We start from the raw sequence: 14,481 nt of genomic DNA on the forward strand, positions 1-14,481 counted from the left end.
TTGAGCGTTGCTGCCGCTTTTGGTGCTGCTGTTGACGCAGTCGCGATCTCGAAGCTCAGTCGAAAACACGTTACGCGCCTGTGCAGAGCGTTTTTGCTCTATCCAAACGTTTCCGATCCGATCCAATCCGATCCGATCCGATCCCATACGAAACAAAGCCAGCCGATTCGAAAGTTTTACACCGCGTGCAGTAGAAGCAGCCGCAGCAAAAAAAGCAACAGAAATAACCATTCGTATGTTTCGTTTGTGTGTTGAAGTTTTAATTTTTTATGCAAGGCAAACGACAGACTTTTCGGCTGGTCAACAATTTCTATTTTAATTGGCAGCAATTTACCATAAGCGAATGGAAAGCTGACAAAAGTCACCGACTCCGGTTTATTGTGCATAATCAAGCCAATCAATGTGTTTTCTTTCATCCATATCATTTGCCATTTTTGCCATTTGCGATTAGCCCCTCAATCATGCAGTGGCCAGAATTTGGTTAACTATTGGTTAACCAATTTGTTAACTATCGCCATTATGGCATAATTGCTAGAAATTAATAAGATTTTAACGAACTGCGTGCGCCGCTTTCGTGCGTGTCACTGTTTCCTCTTTCGCTTTTTTGCTTTGTTTTCGCGCAGTGTACGCAAATTGGCAAGCGCCGTTAATTGGAAATCCCCAATACGAATCCCCATCGGAATCCGCCTTGGACTGCGACTCCGGCTCAAGTGCACGTCCGTCTGTGTTGGTCGTCAATTAGCGTGTTATTCAACCGCGCTCGCAAATAGATCATTAAAGTAAAGCACTCGACGGGGTAATTGTAATTGTAACGATGTGCAAACACCGCCTGGGCAGCTGGCAGTGGATGTATGGAGACATGGAGAAATGGACTATGGAGTTCTGGTCTGGGGTGTGCAGTTCTCAATTCTGATCTCCCAGTAATTAGCATATCGATTGACTGGCCAAAACTGGCTTGCTCCTCTAGGCCAAAAAACAGGTCGACCCTGGGGGAATATCGAAATAATCATAATGTTCTACGCTAATTGCATTACTTTTACTCCACATTCTTTGAACACTTCGATAATTATTCCATATATGTATAAGATAATATGATCTCTTAGTGATAAAGCCGTTTCATGGGCTATAAATTTGATAACTAGCACTTATTATTCCTAAGTAGTGCATACGTTGTTAGACACATATTTAGCTTGTTAATATTTAAGATACATAAACATGATTGACAACTGCTAGAACCACAAAGAGGTGCATTTTGAAGACTCCAACATCATTTTAGCCTCAGCCTCTAAGATTGTTGTGGATAACTCCCGAATCGATGACCTATATCTGCTGTATTTTTTCTCTGTGCCGAGTTACCAGTTTTCCAGGCTTATGATGACCGGGCAGCATGTTTGTAAATGGGGCATTCATTCCGTTTTGGGGCCAGGCCACTCCCCGCGGGCACAGGTTAAACAGCTTTTCCCCCTCCACTCGCTTCGATTCCGTTCCGTTCGGTGCGGTTCGGTTCGGTTCCGTTTGGCTCAGGCTCGGATTCGAATCCACTCTGTCGCATCCCGCCGCCACTCCCTCCCGAGATTTTCACGGCCACCCGGGGGAAATGGCTCGGTCGCCTTTGCGCGGGAGCCCTGGCATTATAGCACCCACATCCGCACCCATACCCACACCCATACCCACAGTCACAGTCACAGTCTGGGCCACAGAATCGTAGTCGTGTAAATGGCAAACACACTTTGCTCCCGCTATCGGCAAAATAATCAAACACACCAGCTCATACAATTTCGGTGTTGGATGTAGTTATCACACCGATACGGCTTCGTGTGTTGATTTTTTTCGGGGAACTCTAGTGATTATGTTTATGCGTCCTTCAATTCAGGAAGCCCCTAATATGTCAAAAATCAAAGATCGGGTTTTAATAGAAGTCTATACTTGTTTATTAGACGGTTTTATTTAAAAATACTCTCTGTATCAAAAGGAAATACCCATAGAAGCTAAACAATATTAAAAATCCCCTACCTAATGACTTTTATCTTTACTGACGTACTTGAGAACAGCCTTTGGAAAACACTGAAAGTCACGTAATAGTATAAAATATTCATTCAACATGAGATTAGATATTTAAAAATTTCTATAATTATGTCAGTTATTACTTTAACTTGACAGACATGTTTCCAAATCATTAACATTTACTATCTTTATTATGCAGTAATTGTAAAAATAGCAACTTTTAAGAATTCTACAAGAGGTTCTTATCTGTATTGACAGACTATATAACTAGGCTGCATTTATTTGCAAAGTATTATTTAATTCATATGGTACAATATCGATGTTATTGTTGATGACGTTGGGTGGACTTCATAAAACGTTTTATTCTTTTTATACCCGTTACTCGTAGAGTAAAAGGGTATAATAGATTCGTTGAAAAGTATGTAACAGGCAGAAGGAAGCGTTTCCGACCATATAAAGTATATATATATTCTTGATCAGGATCAATAGCTGAGACGATCTGACCATGTCCGTCTGTCCGTCCGTCTGTCCGTCCTTATGAACGACGAGATCTCAGGAACTACAAAAGCTAAAAAGTTCAGATTAAGCATACAGACTCCAGAGATATAGAAGCTGCGCAAGTTTGTCGATTCATGTTGCCACGCCCACTATAACGCCCACAAACCGCCCAAAGCTGCCACTCCCACATTTTTAAAAAATGTTTTGATATTTTTTCATTTTTGTATTAGTCTTGTAAATTTCTATCGATTTGCTAAAAAACTTTTTGCCACTCCCACTCTAACGCCCACAAACCGCCAACAACTGTTATTGTTGAAATTTCTTCTTCGCACTTCCACTAGCTGAGTAACGGGTATCAGATAGTCGGGGAACTCGACTATAGCGTTCTCTCTTGTTTGAAATCAATTTGAAAATAGTAAGTTTCTTTGCGTAACGAAAGATAAAGATAACTTAAATAACCAATGGGATACACTATTGTAAGATATGAATTAATCAGAAGGTGAAAATATAAATGGGATTAAATGCTTTATTGGCTTTATTTGTATACTTTGAATACTTTTCGTTAATATTCAGTTCGAAAGCCACAACAACTTTTCTATAAATAAGCCGTAGTAGCCGCTGTCGTACTGTAATCTTCTACTTATTGAATAACCGAGTAAATAACGTAAATAGGTGCCTGGCTAAAGCAATTGGCCCGCCAAGCTGACCCATTGGGCTGAGCAAATAAACAATACGGTGAGTCAACGGCGAGTTGTTCCCGTTTGCCGAGCAAATAAACAGATAATCGCGATCTTACAGCACTCACGATCAGCAGATCATGCGACCGCAGCACGTGTAAACTGCGTAAATATTCACGGGCGCAATTAATGCCAGTTCGGTGGCTTTACTTCCATTTCGCCCGACGGAAGTGTCCACTTTTGGGGCGCCCAAACGCACCACTGTCCAGATGGTGCATAATCTGCCGGCAATTAAGTAATGTACACACATCACCTTCGTTTTCCGGAAGGTGCTATTCCGTGGGGGGATGTTACGGCGCGCACCTTTCACGCAGGGCGCCTCCAGGGCACTTTGCTGTGGGCCACGGCTATTATGCTCTCCAGGTGAATATCTGGCACTCGGAATTCGTATTTATTTTGCCAGCCATACAACTAGTATATGTGTGCCAGCTACACGTACACGCGCACGAGCAGAGCGATAACCGCCGACGAGCGACGACGATGTTGCGACTCCAGGCGTTCGAAGTTGCGCGTTCAGCGTTCAGGTTTCTGTTTTCAGTTTTCAGTATTCAGTATTCAGTTACGTTTTGGCGTTTTACGGTAACGCAGCGGACAGTTAGCCTCCAATTATAGGTGCGTCCATATCTCCCGACATTCCAGCGTGTGAGTGTGTGCCAAAATAATAGAGCGCAGTGCCGTCATATTTTCGAGAAAAACCTGCGAACGTGTAAATATCGTCTGAGCGCCTTACGATCGCTCATACGCCGCGTTGGCCGCTGCGAAAAAGCCGCTTACGCCCGACGATCGTGACTTTGACATTTGTGGCCGCTGGCCGCTGTCCGCTAAATTGGCCATCTATAACGAATTGTCGCGCATCTAAAACACGTTCTTCAATATACACACCATATAAATACGGGCCCTAATCGAGGGAACTCATTCCCCGACGTGCCCCCTGCTTTCTCGGCATAACCATCGCCTCATACACATAAATCCCATAAAATAAAATGTGTATGAAAATATTTACAACTAATTATGCGGCCAGGCGGCAAAACACTCTCCGCCGCAGATCCATTGGGGTGCCTTGAACTCGGGCTCCGACTTATGGTTTTCTTCATGCCAGCCGATTTCACTTTCTTTTCGCGCTCTCTAGGGCCGTTAATCACATGATTGGGTAATACTCCAAGTGCTCCAAGTGCCCAGCTCCCAATTGCCCAGCTCCCAAGTTGCCAAATCGCCAGTGCAGCCTTATCGCTCCGGATTATGCTGACCCGCTTATCAGCCCTATTTTGGCAATGCCTTTGATAAGATTACTGCTGCGACTGGCTCCCTTTCGACTGATATTTATGGGCCCGCAGAGCCGTAGCTCTTGGCCAAGTCAGCCGCACCAAGAGATGAGATGTTCCCAAGAGATGTAAACAGATTGCAATTGTTGTACTCGTTCGTTTCCAGTTCACACAGTGCTGACCGAGTTTGTCTGCAACCAAAACCCGCTCCATAGGGCACCAAGCCCCAAGGCCCCAAAGCCAAGGTGGATCCAAAAAGGTTCGGGAGGGGGCTGGGAATCTAATTTGATCCGCCGAGTGATAGACGCACCCAACTCACGCAGGTCCAAATCGAATTTCCAAGGCAAAGACTCTTTTATGGCCCCTGGTTTTATCTCAGCGACTCAATTCACACCCTGAATGCGAGATTCGGAGATTCAAAGAATTCGGGTGAAATGGCATAGGAAAGTGGCCATTCCCTCGCATTGTCGGGAATTTCTTAATATCTTGCTCAGCGCATGATTTTGCTCTCGGGTGAACAAAAGATGTTTTACGGTATTCAAACACTTTCGAAAAAGAAAACATTTCTATATGGCTGAGTTTCATGGTAATCATGGCTTCGTTGTTCATCAACAGCTAAAATTATCAAAAATTATCAAATGCGGAAACAACTCATGAGTAATTAATTGTTATTCAAGAGTTTGATTCAAGTGCTTCAAGAATGTTTGAAATTTGTGTGATAGAAATGATATAATTTATATAATTCGTATAATTATAATTGTATACTTTATTTCAACTTAAATTTAATATGAAAACTTTAACTTTCCGATAAATAATGTTTCTAATTTGAATAGTAGGAAATAATTTTGCAGAATTTTCTTTCTTTGCCAAGAATAAATAATTTGTTTTAATTTGAAGATGAATGATGAATATATTTTTGCTAAAAACATATCAATATACATTTGAGTAATGACGGTTCTTAGCATTTCTGATTATAAATATGCAATTTAAATATCATTATCATGGCATCTCCTCTTCTTCTGAAGAACCCAAAGCTGTTGGCAAATCGAATTATCATGATATGGATCAGCCAGTCGCCCCAGCCCTGGTACTCCTACTCCACTAGTTTCCGTTTGCAATGGTGTTTCACTCTCGTTCACCTTATGCAAATTGGTAACGAAAATAGCCAGCAGTGCACTTCATGCCGCGTACACAACAGCTATTTCAAGGCCAATTGGTCGATTGCCGGTTAGCCAAGTGGGAAAATAATACTCGAACAGCAAACGGAGGGCGAAAGCAAAGTATGGCTGTTCGGAACTGAGTGCCAGCGATCTGTGGCCAGAGTTTCATCCCAGTTGTGCGCAATTAGCACTCCCTCCCAGTCGGAAAAAATAGCAGAAACGAATAAAACAGACTCGTTTGCCAGTAAGCCAGGCGGCAGAGTTGAAACACTCGAAAATCCGAGACTGGGATACAAATTCGTTTTCGTTCCGCCTTTATCAGTGCCAGACATTGTTTTACTGTTTGTCATGGGGTCCAATAACAGGTTGGGGTAAAATTGTAATAAACTCTTTGGTGGGGCAGCTCGCCAGGCTGAATGAGGAGTAATTAAGTTACTGTGTCACTTTTAAGATCGGGCGGAGCTATGTGAGCCCTGTGACTCAGTTGAAGTATCTGTAGATAATCTTAAAAGATTGCGTCTTTATTATATAAACCTATAAATATTTCACGGCATTTAAACGACAGGCTAGTGAGATTTCACCAACAGTATCAGTATTCCGTCCCTGCTTAGTGAGCTTTCCAGTGATTTCCAGAGAAATGAAGAGTAGACTTACTTATCGTTAATTCTTAAAGCTAACTACACTTTCCTAATTGAACTGTTAAGTCCCAACTCGTTTCTCAAATAGAACTAGATATTCAGCGCGAATCAACAGCCCCTGAGTAATCAAAAGCGAATTGGAGAGCTGACCTGTCGCGGCCAATCGAATGCGTCTGGAATTTACGAGTTGCATGCAGGTCCATAAAGTGCAGCTCTTAATTCAATTAGCCCGTCGAAGAGCGACGGAAAATGCAAATGGAAATGGGCTGGCAATGAAAGTGCTCTGTATTGCTATCAGTTTCGATCGCAAAGTGTACGTGCGTTGGTCAACTGATGGGCTTCGGCATGGACACCAGTGTCACATGGACTTGATCGATCTGGTCCGGCGGTCGATTAGGTTTCCAGCCTAGCGCCAGTCCATTTGCTTGGACAAGCCCCGGGTATTTGAGTGTGCCATCGATCTAATTGATATTTAAGCAAGTTTAGCTCTATCAGCAATCAACCGGCATTTGTTTGGGGGCCTTACTACAGACCTGTAGACGTAGACAGCGGCTGACCCTGGAATGCTCACTGCCACTGCCACTGCCAATGGCTGGTATTGCGTAATTACGCATACGCCATGTGAGCCGATTGCAAACTGTTTGCTTGCGAAAGTGAGTTGGCAGAACGGAGCGCTCTAATCAACCAGATTGGCAAGCGATTCGAATGGAAAGAAGTAAAATATACAATAGTAAAATCGTTCTTTTCCAGTTGATTGATAAGCTGTTGAGGAAAGCCTAAAATGAATTCCCAGGTTCGCCCGGATGCATTGACAGGCTTTCAATTATTGTCCAGATTTCTGACTCATCTCTTTCATTTCGGTGGAAACTAATCAAACGATCGTAAAAGGGCTTATTTCTGGTCAATTGTTAGCAGAGCTAACACATATAGTTTAAGTTTTTGCAGTCAAGCGTTAAGGGCACAGCGATAAGATAGTATTCCGCTACTAACCTCAAGTCACTTTCAGCTAATCAAACAAAATTTCTGCAATTAGCCGGAGGTTTATTCGCTTTTCGTTTTAGTCGGAGCTCTTATTTTTACCTCTCTTTCACCTCAAATGATTATGGCCGCAAATTTGCATGATTGAATGCGAATGATTTAATTTTTGCGCTCCAAAATGTTTTATTAATTGGCTTTGTCTTCTTCTCTTTCACCGTTAGAGTGAACAACGGAAACGGAAAGTAAAAGCCCGATCGCGACCAGATTCAAAGGCAGACAGACATGGCCGACACAATCAACAACAAGCCGAGCATACAGATCCGGAGCGGACTGCCCTCGCCTCTGCCGGACAAGACCCCCTCGCCGGCCACCAAGCTGCTGATCAGCCACGGCAAGCCCAACTTCACCATCGCCAAGTCGCCGAAGATCGACGAGAACGGAAACGGAAACCCACTGTCCGCCCAGCCCAGCGCCAACAACAACTACAACGCCTACAAGAGCGCCAACAGCAGCGTGGCCAACAACCAGAAGTTCATAGTGGGCACCAAGTTCAACGGAGTCTTCAAGCCCTCGAATGCCCTCAACGGAAATGCCAATGGCAATGGCAATGGCGCCTCGGAGGCGGAGAATGAGGTGGCCAAGGTCGTCCTGCGGCGCCCAAAGCTGGCGGACTCGCCCCCTCCCGCCGAGGGCGAGGACGAGAACGTCCCGGAATTCATCAGGCGCCAGCGACGCATCCAGGAGCGTCTGGCCAAGGAGAACGTGCTGGACTTCGAGAGCCGACGCAGCGGCTACTTCACGCACGTAATGATCTCGCCGGACTCGCCCAACCGCACCTCGTTCGTGGAGACCATGGCCAGTCCGGCCATAGTGCCCGCCCTCGAGATTCCCGCTCCTGTGGCCGAGAAAGTGGAGGAGGAGGAGAAGGTGGAGGTGGAGGCCCAGCCTCTGGTGGCCGCTGTCACCACCTCAGCCCTGATCACTGAACCCGAACCAGAGGCCATTGTAAGCAATGGACACAGTGAGGAGCCAAAGAACTCTGACGTGGCGCCCGAGGAGGTGGCCAAGGCCATTGAGGAGGTTAACCAGGCGGTGGCAGGAGAGGATGAGCCGGAGGTGGAAGCCACCCCCGAGCCCGCTCCAGAACCTACTCCAGAGCCGGTGGCAGCCGAACGAAAGGCAGAGGCCGTGGTAGAAGAGCCCACCCAAGCCCCCGCTCCCGTGGAAGCCAAGGTGGAGGTGGTAGAGCCTGCTACCCCCGTGCAAAATGGCCAGAAGGAAGAGGAGGCTGTTCCTGCCACAAATGGCCAGAAGGCAGAGGAGGCTGTTGCTGCCACAAATGGCCACAAGGAAGAGGAGGCTGCTCCTGCCACCAACGGCCAGAAGGAGGAGGAGGCCATCACCATTTCGCACACCAACGGACAGAGCAGCGACGGACCCAGCATACCCACTCCGGATCCCAGTGGCGCCCTGGGAGTGAACTACGAACCCAAGACCGTGGTCAGCTTTTCGCAGGAACTGGGAAGCGGGGAGAACAAGTATCCCGATACCGTGAAGGTGGTCAGCGAGGTGCCCGCCGAATCCAATGGGGAGCTCAAAGAACTGACCAAACTGAAGTTCGACATCCAGAGCGACGAGCAAAACGAGGTTCAGGTGACGCCCGTGCTGAGGGCGGACTAGGAGATCGGCGGACCTGGATCCGGATGATCAGGATCAGGATCTGGATCAGCATCAGGATCAGGATGAGGAGTAGTGCAATTTGTTTGTTAAACAAGAAACCATCAACTATATTGTGTTGTATTTTGTGTTAGCTGCTAAGTTGATTACGAGAAATGTTGCCAAATTTAATTTTATGCTTCGCGCATCAGTCAGTATCGAGAATGGAGTTGGAGTTGGAGTTGGAGTCGGAGTGCCTAATCCCCCATAGAGCCACCCATGGAGGCCGGGTCCCCAAAGCGCCTTTTCGGGACTTTCTAGACCAAACTACGTGTATTGCAATAGACACCATTTGCTTTATTTAAATAAATTATTAATTAATATTGAAAACGCGGCTTTGGCTGGAATATTCCTCTCGGGCACTCGGGATGGTCTTCGATAAAGGTACTCCACCACAAGTGTGTACTTACTGTATTTACTTTCACGTAGAGTACCTTAACTTGCTCCACAAAGATAACACTATTTTTGTTTGCACCAGAGGCACCAATTGGCAGTGGGGATGTTGGGGTAATGCTGAAATGGCGCACTGGGTTGCGCTATTGTAAAGTCAGCACTTGATGCATGGGGCATTACCACGTTCCTTGCAAATGCCCAAGATATGTTTACAATTAGTCAGGGTAATGCTCCATAAGTCGGAGCAGATACCGCCGGGTGTCGAACGCCCCCGAAAATGTTAAGACCACGAGCTCAGGGAGTGGTTCCTAGTCATGGTGAATGAAAACCGAAAGTGTTTGCCGGTGTCTAGCATTGAACCCCGTGCGGTGACCTTCGCATCGATATGCTCCAGTCGCAATCAGTTGCCCTCCGTGATTAATTGCTTTGATTCCGCTGGTTTGCCGTGTGCGATAGTCGGTGATTGATTGGGAGACACGAATAATAATAAAATAATAATCGCGTGGAGTGGGGCCGTAGTGGTGAATCATGGAGAGGACGCGACACCTGTTCCGGCGATCGAGGGTGGGTCAGGTGGTTCAGCTGGTTGAGGTGTTTCAGGTGGTTCAGGTGGTTCAGGTGGTTGAGATGGCTTGTATGGTTCACCAGCAGGGTAACCATGTCAACTCCGACCCGCCCGCTTTTCGGGGGTTGCAGTGCTGACCAACATCTGGCCTGCTCCTGACCCTCGTGGCTAGCACATGCGTTTAATCGATATGAAAGTGGTGGCGGTTTTCCGCGTTGGCCAAAACAAACTGGAGTTAGTCCGACCTGAAACCCAGTAGGCTATGGCAGGGCATTCAGTTCGAAAACTATCTAGATGAGTGCCCAATTCTGAGCTATTATGGATTTATGTCTTAGGGGCTCGCAGGTACGTCCATATCTATATATATATTCCACTGCTTGCGGATTATGTATTAAGAGGGGTCAACCACAGATAAACCTCGCCACACGCCAAAAAACGAAGCCCAAGTACACAAGTCGTTCGCTGACGACTCTCCACAGTCCGTGTCCCCATTTCCGGCCTCGCTCGGCCAACTTCCTGCAGCAGCGCAGTCGCTCCTCGCCTTTCCTGGGACGACCTCAGTCGGCGGACCCCAAGCTCGGTCGTCGGTTGAGCACCTACTTTGGTGAGAAGGAGCTGCGCATCGGCGGAAAGGTGAGTGGACCAAGCACCCTGCTGTAGTCGGTGTTGTAATAGCTGCTTTCAGCGACAAGTCTCGTCGAACGACCTGCTGAAATCCCTGCTGGAGGAGCCCATCAAGCGCAGCTGGCTCTGTCGCAGCACCTGCAACTCCTCCGAGTCCGACTACTCGCTCCACAAACGCACCCCCGACAGCAGCGAGGAGGGGGAGCAGTTCCTGGTTACCATGTCAGGTGGTGAGAAGGGTAAATTGTACTCCTCCTACTCCGGAACCCAGGGCCTCAGTAACGGGGCTCTTCTTCAGCGCACCGCCAAGCCAGATCTTCCGGGAAGGGTGTCCTTCAGCAAGCCGAATATGCACGCGGACTTGGACTCCAGTGACTGCGATAATGACAAGCAGGAAGTGCGTCCCAGTATCTCAGCCCCGGGTCCTCTAACTCTTCCCAGTTTCCTGAGTAAGGTGGAACAGGCTGATCCCGTTGGGCAGAAGAAGTCCGTGCACTTCGGATCCACTGCCGCCGAGGGAGAAGTTCTGGCGGAGACCTACGAGTACCCAAAGTGTCCTTCGGAGAACTGTACGTGCAGCACGCGATCCTCTTCCACCACAAGCACCAATGAGGCATCGGCATCGGAGGTTAAGTGTGCCTGCGATGCGCCTAGCTGCCGGTTTGTGGAGTCCTCCAAGCTGGTGGGACAACCCAATTCCACACCCACTCTCCCAAAGGCCCCCTCATCGGAGCTAGATGTTATAAGGGAGTACAAACAGGCTGTGGAAGGCGTTCAGGTGGTCAAGAACCACTTGGGAACTGAAACCCTGAACAACATCGAGATACTTCCCAACTATCTGGACAAGTACGCTTCTCCCTCTAAGGAGAAGCAGAACAATCTGTCCGAGACCAAGAACATGGCCACCTCTCCTTCCCCTGTCAACAACGGTGCCACCTCCTGCAGATCAGTGGGCAACCCAAGAAACTTCGGGGCTGAGAATAATTTTTTGCCAGCGGTGCAGGATGATAGGAGATCTTTTGGGCACGCCAGCTCCGACGCTGTCATTAATAACTACCTAAAGGTGGCCTCGACACCCCCCTTTGTGGGTAAGAAAAAGGAGAACGTAAAGCCCGCCAGTGCAGATCCCATTGCCAGGACCACCAAATCCAAGGTGACCAAGTCCACAACCAATCCAGCTCCTTTGGGTAAGCTGAAGAAGGCCATCAGTGTGGGCAGCCTGCGGGAGGAGCGGAAACTCTCGGAGTACAATCTCGACAAGGTGGACAGCTGGATGAGCATGCAGGATCAGAAGCAATTCGATAACAAGCACAAGCAGGGACTGGAAGACCTGGACGAGGCACAGGACAATGATAGCGCCTCCCAATTGTCCCTAAAGTCGAATGAGGACTCCAGGGATTCGACATATGATGAAATAGTATCTGTCATCAAGGAAATTGAAGAGGACAAGAAAAGGGGTAAGTTTCCGACTTGGACCTTCCATGAAGCGTTCTTCATATCTGGTTTCTTTGGCAGACAACTTTTCCGAGCGAATTCCCAGCGAACTGAACCTGAAACTAGATTCCCGCTGTGACACTGCCGACACAGGTACTGTGAGTGAAGGAGCAGTTCCCGAAAGTGGAGATAAGTACAAGTAAGTGAATAGGAATTACCATGCTGCTATCCACCCACTAATACTCACAACTCACTATAACATCTTAACAGGGACATACTGGCCTACCTGAACAATGTGGAGAGTAGTTGCGACAAGACGCTGATGGAAACCCGTCGTTCCATACCGGATAGCAATCGATCGGAGGTGGAGTTCGTGGTGGAGCCTGATGTCACCGACGAGGTGCCCAAGTGGGTGAAGTCTCTTGGGTTCCCTAGAAGCTCATTACTAACTGCCCCCTTCAATCCAGGCTATCTGAGTTGCTGATGCTGCCCAACCACCAGCTTGCCAGGAGGGTCATTGCCCTGAGCTTGCGGGCCAATGAGTTGGCCAATGCCATCCACATGTCCAAGGAGCACGTCTTCCAGTTGCGTGGCGAAAAGCAGAAGAGCCTGCGGGCCGAAAAGTCCACCGCCGCCGCCAAGCTGCGTGATCAGAAGAAGCACTATGAGGAAGTGGTTACACGGCACCAGGGATTCATCGAGCAGCTGCTCAAGGACAAGGGCTCCCTCTGCGAAAAGGTGGCGGCCCTCACACGTCGCCTGGAGAGCCAGAACCAGGCCTGGGAGCACCGGTTGGAAACAGAGTTGGCCAGGACCAAGGAGACTACTATGGCGGGTGAAAAGATCCGGCGAGAGCGATGGGTGCGCGAGAACACGAAGAAGATTAAGGTTCGGTATAGAAATAAACCATAGAAGAGGACTAGCACTAAGATCACGATTGTTGTTAGCTTTCAATTCAGCGCAGAGAAAGAATGGCTTGGAAATATTCCACCATTGGATCACTAATCAGTATTAAGTTTCTTTAAAACTATTATTTAAGATAGGGTCCCGAAGATTAGGAGGCCTACAAAGCATTATATCCATAATCCCCAATTTTCTTTGTTTCAAAGGAACTTACGGTTAAAGGCCTGGAGGCGGAGATCAACAAGATGAACTGCGACCACCAACGCGAGGTGACCGAGCTAAAGCGCACGCACCAGATGCAGTTGCTAGACGCCTTGGAGGAGGCACGCACAAAACACGAGCAGATCGAGACTAGCATCCGAGAGAGCTGCGCCCAAGATCGAGAGGCCATTATCGAGAAGGAGCGAACTGCCATCCGGGAGCGGTTCGAGCGCCAGCTGGAGGAGGAGCAGAGGACGCAGGCAGAGCAGCGCCAGAAGTTGACCGAGGAGTTTGCCGCGGAGCGGGAGCGCCTGCAGACGGAATTACGGCAGCGGGAGAATGACCACCAAGTGAGAAGGCAAGAGGCTCTGCGGGAACAGGAGCAGGAGCTGGAGCAGGCCAAGTTCGAAATGCAGGAACGGATGGCCAAGCAGGAGGAGAAGTACCAGAACCGCATCAACACCATCGAGCAGCAGTACCAGGCGGACTTTGAGCTGTGGAAGACGGAGCACGAAAACAAGACCAAGTTAGCCCAGGCGGAGAAGGAGAACGCCATAAGGCAACACTACCGGGCGGAGAGAGATCGCCAGCTAGACGAACTGGTGGTGCGGATGGAGGCCGACGCACTGCAGCACAGTGAGGAGCACGAGCTAAAGATGAAGTGAGTATATGCAAGCCAAATGGTTGAGTCCGCTGCTAAGCATATCCTTTTCAGTCGCCTCAAGGAGAAGTACGAGAAGGATTTGGTTCTGGCCGAAAGCGTGGAAAAATCGCTGCGGGAGAAGTACGCGGAGACCCGCGGAAAACTGGCGGAGGCGGATGCCCAGGTGCGGAACAGCCAGGCGGAGGTGAAGCAGCTGCAGCTGGAGCTGAGCCACAGCAAGAAGATGTGCGGCGACATCATCATGGAGCGGGACAGACTGCGGGATAACCTCAACGCGGACATTCAGAGCGAGTTGGGAGTGCTAAACGAACGCCACAAGCAGGAGATGGAGCAGCTTCAAAAGCGCGTTCACCAGACCATCCAGCGACAGGAGGAGACCATTGAGATCCTGAAAGGCGACAACGATGCCCTCAGACAGCAGTGCTTGAAGCTTAACGCTGTCATACGACAGCAGCGCAAGGATTACTGTGTTAAATAGACCGTTAATCGATTAGGTTTAATCGAATAGGTTTATGGAACCTCCAAGCAAAATAACATAACGGAGACTTAATAAATGAGTGACAACAGGCTTAAATATGATTTTATAAAATATAAGATATTTATAAAAAGAAATTTTACAACTTAAGCATGGGTTTAAATTATGGTAACGGCTACTTTGGGCTTCTTTAGATATCGATAGGCGTGCTATAAATTATCGATTTCTC

At 48.0% G+C, this 14,481-nt stretch overlaps 2 protein-coding genes across 5 annotated transcripts; both read left to right on the plus strand.

Moving 5' to 3' along the window:
- The first annotated feature begins 48 nt into the window (after window positions 1–48).
- Window positions 49–9,323, plus strand: LOC122611641 (cytadherence high molecular weight protein 1). 3 transcript variants are annotated; one of them, XM_043784874.1, is made up of 2 exons: window positions 49–233; window positions 7,499–9,323. In XM_043784874.1, exon 2 carries the CDS (start codon window positions 7,560–7,562, stop codon window positions 8,955–8,957), a length of 1,398 nt encoding a protein of 465 aa, XP_043640809.1. In that variant the 5' UTR covers window positions 49–233; window positions 7,499–7,559; the 3' UTR covers window positions 8,958–9,323. The 3 variants fall into 3 exon arrangements, with proteins under 3 accessions (XP_043640809.1, XP_043640808.1, XP_043640807.1); XM_043784873.1 differs by lacking the exon at window positions 49–233 and adding an exon at window positions 3,752–3,851; XM_043784872.1 differs by lacking the exon at window positions 49–233 and adding an exon at window positions 3,779–3,881.
- An 814-nt stretch (window positions 9,324–10,137) lies between these two features.
- Window positions 10,138–14,340, plus strand: LOC122619766 (centrosomal protein of 131 kDa). 2 transcript variants are annotated; one of them, XM_043796890.1, is made up of 8 exons: window positions 10,138–10,296; window positions 10,363–10,584; window positions 10,637–12,032; window positions 12,091–12,208; window positions 12,280–12,417; window positions 12,477–12,897; window positions 13,119–13,774; window positions 13,829–14,340. In XM_043796890.1, the coding sequence occupies exons 1-8, from the start codon at window positions 10,270–10,272 to the stop codon at window positions 14,253–14,255; spliced, it is 3,405 nt and encodes a 1,134-aa protein (XP_043652825.1). In that variant the 5' UTR covers window positions 10,138–10,269; the 3' UTR covers window positions 14,256–14,340. The 2 variants fall into 2 exon arrangements, with proteins under 2 accessions (XP_043652825.1, XP_043652816.1); XM_043796881.1 differs by having other exon boundaries at window positions 10,255–10,584.
- Window positions 14,341–14,481: the final 141 nt, after the last annotated feature.

The sequence above is a fragment of the Drosophila teissieri genome, chromosome 2L (genome assembly GCF_016746235.2).
Source record: "Drosophila teissieri strain GT53w chromosome 2L, Prin_Dtei_1.1, whole genome shotgun sequence".
Classification (NCBI taxonomy): Eukaryota; Metazoa; Arthropoda; class Insecta; order Diptera; family Drosophilidae; genus Drosophila; species Drosophila teissieri.